The 13,280-nt window shown below is 38.2% G+C and overlaps 1 protein-coding gene across 3 annotated transcripts in view; it reads left to right on the top strand.

Moving 5' to 3' along the window:
* Positions 1 to 13,280, top strand: part of LOC133642701 (thyroid hormone receptor alpha) — a 170,851-nt gene that overhangs the window by 132,631 nt on the left and 24,940 nt on the right. For all 3 annotated transcript variants that reach the window (XM_062037056.1, XM_062037058.1, XM_062037057.1), the window contains one exon: positions 6,195 to 6,342. In XM_062037056.1, the coding sequence (XP_061893040.1) occupies positions 6,195 to 6,342 (148 nt within the window). The remainder of the gene's footprint in view (positions 1 to 6,194; positions 6,343 to 13,280) is intronic.

The following is a 13,280-nucleotide window of genomic DNA, read 5'->3' as shown; positions in this document are numbered from 1 at the left end:
TGGTGCAGTTTTACTCAGCCATCATAGAGTCCATCCTGACCTCCTCCATCACAGTGTGGTTCCCCGGCGCCACAGTCCAGGATAAGAATAGACTGCAGCGCATCGTACGTGCTGCTGAGAAGGTGATTGGCTGCAAGCTCCCATCCCTCCAGGACTTGTTCTCCTCCAGGACCAGGAGGCGTGTGGGTCGGATCACAGCTGACTCATCTCACCCTGGACACATGCTATTCTCCCCTCTCCCCTCAGGCAGGAGACTACGCTCCATCCAGACCCACACCTCCCGCCACCTGAACAGTTTTTTCCCCTCGGCCATCAGGCAAATGAACAATAACTCCTAACAGCAGCTCCTTGAATTCCTTGAATCCCTTCTAAGTCTATGTGATAGCTCAGTCACAGCTCTTTTTTATACCAAATATGTGTTATATGTGTTTTATGTCGCACGTTTGCACCAAGAAAAATTCCTAGTTTGTGAACCCGTTCTCAAACAATGGCAATAAAACGATTCTGATTCTGATTCTGATTTCTATCCTATTCAGTATTTTATTGAAAAAAACTAGCATACTGGAACCATACTTATTTTGATTATTGTTTCTCAGCTGTTTGTACATGTTGCAGTTTATAAATGCAGGTTTTTTTAAATAAAATATATAAATAAATAAAAACTCTGCGCATGCGATCCAACGAATCGATGACTAAATTAATGGGCAACTATTTTAATAATCGATTTTAATCGATTTAATCGATTAGTTGTTGCAGCCCTAATATATATATATATATATATATATATATATATATATATATATATATATATATATATATATATATATATATATATATATATATATGTATATATATATATATGTATAAGAAATACTTGAAAATATATACACCCCCCGCTACCACCCATAATGTTTAGCATCCCTAATTATACATGTCATATACCGTATGATAGTTTGTAAAAAATAACAACACATACTTCAATATCTGCTTGTCACCTTGACTTACGATTTCAAAGCAAAGTTATCCATCAATTTGTACGTACAAAAATCAAATAACCAAATGCACAGGCAATAATATAATGAGGCGATTATACTTTTATATTCTTACATTCACCGTTACAAGCGGCCCCTCTGAGGGCAGCCGTGACTGCGATGAAAACAAGTTCGACACCCCTGAGCTACACAATCACAGAAATCCTGACCGCATGGAATTGTAATCTCATTGCAAAATGTGGAGTCACCAATTACAAAATAAAACATTGGAAAGGATCATTGATTTGATTCTATTACATCTAATTGACTTGTTAGTCTTGTTACAAAACTGTTCTTCTATTAGCTCAAATGTCATTTCCTGTGCTTGAAAGTGATCCTAAAAGTATTGTTATCATTACATCTTCAAATCACATTGCCAGCAACCGACTCAGTGGCAAGTATTCCGATTTGGTTCCAAAGACTAAAATAGGCGTGGATAATCATTTTTTGAATTATGACTATGTTTTTAATATTGATTTATTCTGAGCCAATCCTGCTCGACTCACATGGAAAGTAGTGACTCACACAAGGCAATTTTTGTTGTTGTTACTATAACCAGTACATCATATTTTACTCTCAGTGGCCTTTGCAAAACCGCCTACTTGCTGGTCAAGTTCGGCTTTTTTTGTGAGTCCAAATTGGTGTGAATAATTTATTTTGGATGAGTGCATGGTGACTCATGTTTGAAGCCCATTTTGCTGCAGAAGCTGTTATAACAAAACTGAAAAATATGTTCTTTTTTTGTAACTCTTGGTAATATGATGAGCGTGGTACCACAGTTTCCGTTAAAGTCCATCAAATGAATCCATTCCGGACCCCCAAAAGTTTGGACATGATACCAATTTTAAAGAGAATATTTGTAGTTTTACACGGAGGAAACAATGTCAACTCTGATTAATTAAAAAAATAAATTAACATTTAACTTAATTGAAGACTCCTGTTGGCCAAGACGACAATGAGTGCAGTTGGCCAGAGTTACCAGAGTTCTTTTTTGAATTCAAAAGTGTTTCTCACTGTCTTTGCCAAAGTGCCGTCACTTGTAACTTTCTTTGGCCCCACAATGGCTTATTTTGCAGCCGTACTCAATAAAAAGCAGAGACTCTGCTAAGGGACTAGTTTGCTAAACGCAATGTTTGGCCGTACCTTAACCAAGCCAGTGTTTGGAAATGGTGTATTCCGATGTACTGGGGCCCTAAACAGGATTTAATTGTGTATTAATGTCATGATCTGTGGTCTGGATCATGTTTTTTGTTATTTTCTGGTTGTTTAAGACTCCTTTAGTTCCTGTTTACGCTCCCTTGTTTGTTTAGTCACCATTGCGACTCATTTGTTTTCTCCTGTCTCATTTGTTCGGATCACACCTGTCGCTAATCAGAGACTACTATTTAAGCCTGGCGACATTAAAGTTCATTTCATACTCTGTATTTGCTCTGTTCATGCCATAGATTCATGCTCTGCCAAGTAAGTTTTGTTTCATGTCCATAGTTTCTGCCTATGTGTTAGTTTTTGTATCCTGCGTTAAACTTGTCTTCGCCTAATGTGCCCTTTTGTCTATCACGACGAGGAGGTTTTTGCAGCTTACTGCGAGGCTTTGTTCTCCCGGGATGCAATCGGACTATATCGGGCAAGGCTTGAAGGTAGGAACATTTTTAATTGTTCGCTATCAATAGGTACAAACAAAAGGGCGCACAAGGCGAAGACAAGCTTAACGCAGGATACAAAAACTAACACATAGGCAGAAACTACGGACATGAAACAAAACTTACTTGGCAGAGCATGAATCTATGGCATGAACAGAGCAAATACGGCGTATGAAATGAACATCAATGTCGCCAGACCGACTAACTGGCAACGTCAGGCTTAAATAGTAGTCTCTGATTAGCGACAGGTGTGATCCGAACAAATGAGAAAGGTGAAAACTAATGAGTCGCCATGGTGACTAAACAAACAAGGGAGCGTAAACAGGAACTAAAAGAGTCTTAAACAACCAGAAAATAACAAAAAACATGATCCAGACCACAGATCATGACAATTAAACTGTTTTTTTATTTTTGTGAAACAATGTTATACCTTTCTTTTTTTGCATGTTTTATACAAAACAAAAATCTGTAACACTTTAGTATGGGGAACACATATTCACCAATAATTCGTTTTCTAAGTAACATGCAAATTAGTAACATATTGGCTCTGAATTAGTCATTACTAAGTACTTATTAATGCCTTATTCTGCATGGCCTTATTATACAACCAGTAAGCCATTAACTAAGAGTCTTCCCTCAATAACCTCAGAATTATTGCTTATTAGTAACCCTAACCCTGACCCTTATATGTTCCCCTACACTGCAAAAAGTCAGTGTTCAAAAACAAGGGGGAAAAAAACAAAAATGAGGGGTATTTTACTTGAACTAAGCAAACTTATCTGCCAATATAACAAGAAAATTTGGCTTGTCAAGACTTTCCAAAACAAGTAAAATTAGCTAACTTCAATGAACCCAAAAAAGACCTTAAAATAAGTATATTCTCACTAATAACAAGTGCACTTTTCTTGGTAGAAAAAAAAAAAGAGACCCTTTTGCTCAATATGTTGAAAAATATTCTTTAAGTAAATGCTAGTGCCATTATCTTGACATAATGATATGCACTCGGCATTACATTTCTTGAAACCAGCAAACTTATACTAAAAGCTAGTTTATTGTTCTTAATGGAAAGGCAACAAGTCAACCGCTTGTTACTCTCGGGGTCTCCTAGTCGCTCAGGCAAATCATATGGTCTAAAAATGCATTTTTCCATCGATAACATGACATCATCGCACCAAGTGCGTGCTCTTTCAGTCAATTAGTGCGCATATATACAGCCCGGCCCCTGGAAAAACATTTTTTATTTGTAATTTAGAAGACTGACTGTGCATGAACTATTTCTGTTCAAAATTGTTAGTAATGTCACATGTTAAATGTTTAAATATTAACTGTCCGTTTACTGTACTGTGCCAACTGTACTACTATATGAGTACGTATTTTCTATTGTTTCATTGAAAATAAAACAGCAAAGTCCATTTGGCTGTCATCTGTTTTAATTATGAGACACAATTGTGTCAAAGTCATGATTTTTTTTTCATGCTTGAAATAAGAAACTATTACTTTAAAAAAGTAGTTTTATACTTGTGAGTGTTGATGACACAGCTTTGCAACAGTTGATATTCTAGTTTTAAGCCTGTTTTACTCAATATAGGTCATAAAATCTCAACAACAAGCTGTAATATCTTACTGAGATCATTTAGGACCAAAACACTTAAAACAAGTAAAACACTCTAACATAAAATCTGCTTAGTGAGAAGAATTATCTTATCACACAGAAAATAAGCAAATATCACCCTTATTTGAGATATTTAATCTTACTTAGATTTCAGTTTCTAAATTAAGTCTTTGTTACTTTAATAAGCAACTAATTAATGGTGAATATGTTCCCCATACTAAAGTGTTACCAAAAAAATCATATCAAATCAATCAAAAAATATTTACACTACCGTTCAAAAGTTTGGGGTCACATTGAAATGTCCTTATTTTTGAAGGGAAAGCACTGTACTTTTCAATGAAGATAACTTTAAACTAGTCTGAACTTTAAAGAAATACACTCTATACATTGCTAATGTGGTAAATGACTATTCTAGCTGCAAATGTCTGCTTTTTGGTGCAATATCTACATAGGTGTATAGAGGCCCATTTCCAGCAACTATCACTCCAGTGTTCTAATGGTACAATGTGTTGGCTCATTGGCTCAGAAGGCTATTTGATGATTAGAAAACCCTTGTGCAATCATGTTCACACATCTGAAAACAGTTTAGCTCGTTACAGAAGCTACAAAACTGACCTTCCTTTGAGCAGATTGAGTTTCTGGAGCATCACATTTGTGGGGTCAATTAAACGCTCAAAATGGCCAGAAAAAGAGAACTTTCATCTGAAACTCCACAGTCTATTCTTGTTCTTAGAAATTAAGGCTATTCCACAAAATTGTTTGGGTGACCCCAAACTTTTGAACGGTAGTGTATATAGCCCATACTTGCCAACCCTCCCGTTTTTAGCGGGAGAATCCCGGTATTCAGCGCCTCTCCCGACAACCTCCCGGCAGAGATTTTCTCCCGACAAACTCCCGGTATTCAGCCGGAGCTGGAGGCCACGCCCCCTCCAGCTCAATGCGGACCTGAGACTGAGTGGGGACAGCCTGTTCTCACGTCCGCTTTCCCACAATATAAACAGCTTGCCTGCCCAATGAACGGAGAAGTTAAACAGGACAATACTGCCATCTAATGGATAGCCAACGGAACACTGAAATTCAAGTATTTTTTTTTTTCTATGTAAATAAAAAAAAAAAAAAATATATATATATATATATATATATATATATATATATATATATATATATATATATATATATATATATATATATATATATATATATATAGCTAGAATTAACTGAAAGTCAAGTATTTCATACATATATATATATATATGAAATATATATGAAATACTCGAGTTGGTGAATTCTAGCTGTAAATAACCACGCCCCCAACCACCCCCCCGACCAAGCTCCCCACCCCCCACCTCCCGATATTGGAGGTCTCAAGGTTGGCAAGTATGATATAGCCCTAAATCACGAGTGTCTCAAAGGGCTGCACAAGCCACAACGACATCCCCGGATCTGGGCAAGAAAAAAGTCAACCCAATGGGATTACAATGAGAAACCTTGAAATTGTTCCCCCTAATTTTTTTTTGTTCCCCCCAAAAAATGTTGTGAATATAATATGCGTTTTTAAACCTTCCTAAATCAACTCTAATCGGGATTCAAATCCACTAGCTCTGCCTTACAAAACAAGGACTAGAGCTGTGCGCCACGCAGGCCAGTATATTTAAAATATTCATGTTAAAATGTCATAAGAAGTGCCCCGTCATTCATTATTTGACATTTTATATGCGCTTCTTCATGCAAAAAGTGTCCCCCACCCACAGGTCGCGGGGCCCTCCGCACAGCGCGTGTTCTGCCCATAGGGCGGGGGCGGCCGTGGATGCACCACTGCTTGGTGATTTCCCTCCTCCCCGTTTCATGTTCATGTTGTCCCACCATGTCTCAGTCTTCCCGTCTCTCCCTCTTTGTGTTTTGCGCTAACAGGGTTTCTTCCGCCGAACCATCCAGAAGAACCTCCACCCGTCGTACACGTGCAAATACGAAAGCTGCTGCATCATCGACAAGATCACCCGCAACCAGTGCCAGCTGTGCCGCTTTAAAAAGTGCACCTCTGTGGGCATGGCCATGGACTGTGAGTTCATAGACACTTTTCATTTCCACTCCGACCAGATTTACATGAAAAAAATCCAGACAGTAGCAGACGTCAACCCAGAAATAGTTCACATGAAGCAACATGTATTGTCTGTGTTATATGCATGGCAAGTTCCCAACAACCGTGCAGCGGCACATTGTTTTTGAGACTCACTTTTTAATCAGTCACATGAGAGTCAACTAAGAGACCGACAGTAAGATCCGTCTGATTATTTGATATTCAGACAGTTTTTTTTCTGAGCACGCTCCCTGAAGGCACGCTTGATTTTGATGTGGAGGAATTTGATCTATCTCATCAAGTTAGATTGTGTGCCAATGCCTTAAAGGGCTGATCGGAACAGCTGCCAACACGTACAAACAGGTTGTCACGGCATATCAATCACGTTATATATTTTACTTGTTGTTTTTTTTACTAGTTTTTTTTTGTTTTTTTTACACTGCACTGCAAAAAGTCAGTGTTCAAAAACAAGAAAAAAAAAATACAAAAATTAGGGGTATTTTACTTGAACTAAGCAAAATTATCTGCCAATAGAACAAGAAAATTTGGCTTGTCAAGACTTTCCAAAACAAGTCAAATTAGCTAACCTCAATGAACCCAAAAATACCTTAAAATAAGTATATTCTCACTAATAAGAAGTGCACTTTTCTTGGTAGGAAAAAAAAGAGACCTTTTTGCTCAATATGTTGAAAAATATTCTTAAATGAAGTAAATGCTAGTGCCATTATCTTGACATAATGATATATCATGATTTTTTTTTCATGCTTGAAGTAAAAAATTATTACTTTAAAAAAGTAGTTTTATACTTGTGAGTAGAGATGCCGATAAATGCTTTAAAATATAATATTGGAAATTATCGGTATCGTTTTTTTTATTATCGGTATCGTTTAAAAAAATTGTTTTTAAAGTTTTTTGTTTTTTATTAAATCAACATAAAAAAACACAAGATACACTTACAATTAGTGCACCAACCCCCAAAAAAACCCTCCCCTCATTCACACAAAAAGGTTGTTTCTTTCTGTTATTAATATTCTGGTTCCTACATTATATATCAATATATATCAATACAGTCTGCAAGGGATACAGTCCGTAAGCACACATGATTGTGCGTGCTGCTGGTCCACTAATAGTACTAACCTTTAACAGTTAATTTTACTCATTTTCATTAATTACTAGTTTCTATGTAACTGTTTTTATATTGTTTTACTTTCTTTTTTATTCAAGAAAATGTTTTTAATTTATTTATCTTATTTTATACATTTTTAAAAAAAAGGATCTTATCTTCACCATACCTGGTTGTCCAAATTAAGCATAATAATGTATTAATTCCACGACTGTATATATCAGTATCGGTTGATATCGGTATCGGTAATTAAAGAGTTGGACAATATCGGAATATCGGATTTTGGCAAAAAGCCATTATCGGACATCCCTACTTGTGAGTGTTAAAGACACAGCTTTGCAACAGTTGATATTCTAGTTTCAAGCATGTTTTACTCAATATAGGTCATCAAATCTCAGCAACAAGCTGTAATATCTTACTGAGATCATTTAGGACCAAAACCCTTAAAACAAGTAAAACACTAACATAAAATCTGCTTAGTGAGAAGAATTATCTTATCAGACAGAAAATAAGCAAATATCACCCTTATTTGAGATATTTAATTTTACTTAGATTTTAGTTTTTGCAGTGTGAATAGTTACAGACTAAACACCTGAGATTCACTCGCAACACGTTTTGTATAGCAGCAGTTAAAAGTAGGCCATCTTGTAGGTACAGACAAGCGGTTATCTAATAGGGTTGTACGGTATACCGGTATTAGTATAGTACCGTGATACTAATGAATCATTTTCGGTACTATACCGTCTCTGAAAAGTACCGGTCCCGCACCCCCCCCCCCCCCCCCCACCCCCCCCAAAGGCCGCGTCGAAGTCACGTCGTGACATTGCTGGTTTTACGAGCAGACGAGCAAGTTCGGCGGCGCACAATCACAGAGTACTTACAAGCAGACACAGTGTGTAGACAGAAAAGGTAGAATGGACGCATTTTGGCTTGAAAACTAACGATAAAGGTGAAGTTATAACACTGAAACGCCCTCAGGAAGAAATGCTTTAAGACATGGCTAGCTAGCTAGCGGCTAATGTCCATCCGCCGTCGGCGGTGTTTTAGCTACCGTATTTTTCGGACTATAAGTCGCAGTTTTTTTCATAGTTTGGCCGGGGGTGCGACTTATATTCAGGAGCGACTTATGTGTGAAATTATTAACACATCACCGTAAAATATCAAATAATATTATTTAGCTCATTCACGTAAGAGACTAGACGTATAAGATTTCATGGGATTTAGCGATTAGGAGTGACAGATTGTTTGGTAAACGTATAGCATGTTCTATATGTTATAGTTATTTGAATGACTCTTACCATAATATGTTACGTTAACATACCAGGCACGTTCTCAGTTGGTTATTTATGCCTCATATAACGTACACTTATTCAGCCTGTTGTTCACTATTCTTTATTTATTTTAAATTGCCTTTCAAATGTCTATTCTTGGTGTTGGCTTTTATCAAATAAATTCCCCCGAAAAATGCGACTTATACTCCAGTGCGACTTATATATGTTTTTTTCCTTCTTTATTATGCATTTCCGGCCGGTGCGACTTATAGTCCGAAAAATACAATACTTCTAAATCACTAATCCTGGTCTCCATGGCGACAAGTAAAGTATGTTTCTTACAAGTATCATCCCTGCAGGACGAGGAATAGCTAAACATGTTTCACTACACACCGTAGCTCACAGGCGTCAAAATGTAAACAAACGTCATGGGTGGATCTACACCTAACATCCACTGTAATGATATCAAGTACAGGCACGTATCTAGTCGATACTACTATGATTACGTCAATATTTTTTGGCATCACAACATCTTCTTTCGTTTTTTAAAAATGTATATTATGTTTATAAACTCAGGAAATATGTCCCTGGACACATGAGGACTTTGAATATGACCAATGTATGATCCTGTAACTACTTGGTATCGGATTGATACCCAAATTTGTGGTATCATCCAAAACTAATGTAAAGTATCAAACAACAAGTTTGTACACAGCTAGCCAGACAGCGTATGTACTGTAGTTGTACTAACACACATGACGTGCTGCATGTATCATGATCAATATTAAAGTGACTCACTCGATGGACAGTTGTGCGTTTGGTCCAGCTGGCCGGAGACGTTTTTTTTGGTCCATTTGGGGTAAGCACTGCATTTAGGTCGAGATAACCTGGCTTCAAGTTCCACATTGATAGTGTCAAAGTCACTTTCACCTCACTCTCTCGGCTTCTGTCTGCTCCGAAGACTCACCCTTCCTTTGTGCTGGCTTCTATTAGCAGTTATTTATCCTCAGTATGTTCAGCTTCAAAAATATGAGGTTGTAAATCCTAGTTTTCCTGAAAATAGCCCTCTTTGCTGTCTGTTATCGATTCTGCCGTGATTACAACACACACACGCGTTTGTTTCCACAAGTAGGACACATATTTGTTGCAAGAAGTAGGACGTGCGTTGCTATGGAAACACAAATCAATGCGCTGAAGAAATCAGTCATTAAAATGCGTCAAATATTGTATATATTACATATTGTTATGAATTTGTCTGTTACTACTAGAAATGTCCGATGATATTGGACTGTCGATAAATGCTTTAAAATGTAATATCGGAAATTATCGTATAGGTTTCAAAAATATCGGTATCGGTTTCAAAAAGTAGGATGTATGACTTTTTAAAACGCCGCTGTGTACACGGACGTAGGGAGAAGTACAGAGCGCCAATAAACCTTAAAGGCACTGCCTTTGCGTGCCGGCCCAGTCACATAATATCTACGGCTTTTCACACACCTTTGAATGCAAGGCATACTTGGTCAACAGCCATACAGGTCACACTGAGGGTGACCGTATAAACAACTGTAACACTGTTACAAATATACGCCACACTGTGAACCCACACCAAACAAGAATGACAAACACATTTCGGGAGAACATCCGCACCGTAACACAACATAAACACAACAGAACAAATACCCAGAACCCCTTGCAGCACTAACTCTTCCGGGACGCTACAATATACACCTCCATAACTTGAGTTGATTTATTTTGGAAAACATTGTTACATTGTTTAATGCATCCAGCGGGGCATCACAACAAAATTAGGCATAATAATGTGTTAATTCCACGACTGTATGTATCGGTATCGGTTGATATCGGAATCGGTAATTAAGAGTTGGACAATATTGGAATATCGGATATCGGCAAAAAAGCCATTATCGTACATCTCTAGAGACTACATTATACTGTATATTTACTTGCAGTGTGTATATAAAACGTTGATGGAGGGTTTTGAAGTTCTCTTAGAGGGCTTTGACGGCTACAACCGTGACTCCCATTAGCCGCATCTTCGAACCGTTTTTTAAATTTTTTTATCATCTTTGAAATTTGAAAATAAAAGACGTGTATTCTTGTCTCTTATATTGATTGTGAACGACAGGCAAAATTCCTAAAAAAAGTGCAGTCCCCTATTTTTGATCTATGCTAATATAATCTAGAAAAAAGTGTTTTTTCAGGTTATATCGTACCGATATCCGATATCAATATTGAGTGGAGACAGACCTTTAATGTAGCTTCTCTGTCGTAATGATTCACAAGGCATTGCATGATATTGCTTCTTATTCATCAACAGATACAAACATTAGGTAACATACTAAAACATGCCAACATGATTTTTTCATGGCAATTTCACCATAGGTACAATGCATACAGTATGAACACTATGTAGGTTCCAACAAAAGACTAGACAGGCACATTCAACTTAATAGCAAAGGCAACTTCCTGACTAGACAACACACCGTAGCTTTTACACTACTGCCATCTAATGTTTCGGAATGGCCAGTGCATGTACAGTTTAAAATATAATACTTGCAAATGAGACTCAGAAGTGTAAGAATTCAAGATATTACAACTGACTAGTAAAAGTTCAATTGTTTTTTAAAATGGTTTTATTATCACTCTAACCACTAGGCCAGGGGTGTCAAAGTCAAATGGACGGAGGGCCAAATAAAAAATTTAGCTACAAGCCGAGGGCCGGACTGTTCGAATGTTCATTGAAAAATTTTTAAATGACGCATATAGTCTAGTGAACCTAATTGAACCTACTGAAAACCTAACAAATATATTCCAATATGATCAGATAAATAAAGCAATATTTTCTTATGGCTCTGTCAGTAATCTTTAATTTTCAACAGACACAAAAGACAAATTTCCTTTATATAAAAATCCCCATAACATGAACATTAAATGAAAGAAACCGGTATTCAAGGCACCATCAGTAGCCTATATTTTTTATTTTAGCAAAAGTGGGCTAAATTTACTTCAAAGAAAAAAACAATAATAGCAATTTTCTATCATCCACTCAACTGAAATATTTTTAAAATATAATTAAATTGAAATACAATAAAATAAAGTGCAAAAATCTATAAATCAAAAACAACACTTTGTTTAAGGAGAAGTAACATGCAGTGAAAACAGATATTAAACTTTAACTTTTAAACTTGAATTGAGTAAAAACTCTAAATATGTGATTGCACAGTAATGTTCACATTAAACCCCCCTCCTCCCTCCGTGGGAGGGAGGCAAGTTGGGTGCCCGAAACCCCCCGCTGGTTTCGGCCCGCCCCTTGGCGCGCGTGGCACGGCGGGCTCCGCGACCCGACGGCTGGCCCTCATGGCTTGACGGCGGGCGCATGACGGGTTCCGCCACCGACGCTCGGGCTGCAGCCCGACGGTGGTGCGGGCCCGGCGGTGACGCGCGGTTTGGGGAAACAAAGCAGAAGTCTCAGGGCCTCGGGGCCGGGTTTCGGCCCGCCCCCTTGGCGCGCGTGGCACGGCGGGCTCCGCGACTGACGGCCGGGCTGCAGCCCTTCGGCCGGCAGGCGCGTCCCGGCGGGCCGCTCGCCCCCTTTCGGAACCTTGGACCGGCATCCGCTTGGTGCGTGTAAAAGATCTGCGGTCTAAAAAAAAAAAAAAAAAAAAAAAAAAAAAAAAAAAAAAAGATCTGCGGTCTGCGGGCCGGTTCTAATAATAAATCAAGATCATCCCAAGGGCCGTAAAAAACCTTCTCGCGGGCCGGATATGGCCCGCGGGCCTTGACTCTGACATATGTGCACTAGGCCATCTCAGTGGTCTAGTGGTTAGAGTGTCCGCCCTGAGATCGGTAGGTTGGAGTTCAAATCCCAGCCGAGTCATACCAAAGACTATAAAAATGGGACCCATAACCTCCCTGCTTTGCACTCAGCAACAAAAGGTTGGAGTTGGGGGTTAAATCACCAAAATGATTCCCGGGCGCGGCGCCGCTGCTGCCCACTGCTCCCCAAGGGGATGGGACAAATGCAGAGGACAAATTTCACCACATCTAGTGTGTGTGTGACAATCATTGGTACTTTAATCTTAATCTTAATCTTAATTATTAAACAATTAACATTTATAACCATACAAACATACACAAAAATACTGAAAATCAGTACCATTGAGTACTGGTATCGATTCCCAGGTACTATGAATTGGTATCATGTATAACATTCTTATAGTAAAAATGCATTTGTGAAAAACATTGTTTTTTTAAGGTAATTTAAATTATGCAAGCAAATAATTCACTGTGATTAATCACAAAATAATCAAAATTCAAAAGTGCGATTCGCATACTTGCGGCGGGGTTGAGGTGTGGGGGGGGGGGTGGTTTGGTGGTAGCGTGGGTGTATATTGTAGCGTCCCGGAAGAGTTAGTGCTGCAAGGGGTTCTGGGTATTTGTTCTGTTGTGTTTATGTTGTGTTACGGTGCGGATGTTCTCCCGGAAATGTGTTTGTCATTCTTGTTTGG

Source organism: Entelurus aequoreus, linkage group LG25, assembly GCF_033978785.1.
Source record: "Entelurus aequoreus isolate RoL-2023_Sb linkage group LG25, RoL_Eaeq_v1.1, whole genome shotgun sequence".
Taxonomy (NCBI): Eukaryota; Metazoa; Chordata; class Actinopteri; order Syngnathiformes; family Syngnathidae; genus Entelurus; species Entelurus aequoreus.
This window is presented reverse-complemented; position numbering and strand designations above follow the sequence as displayed.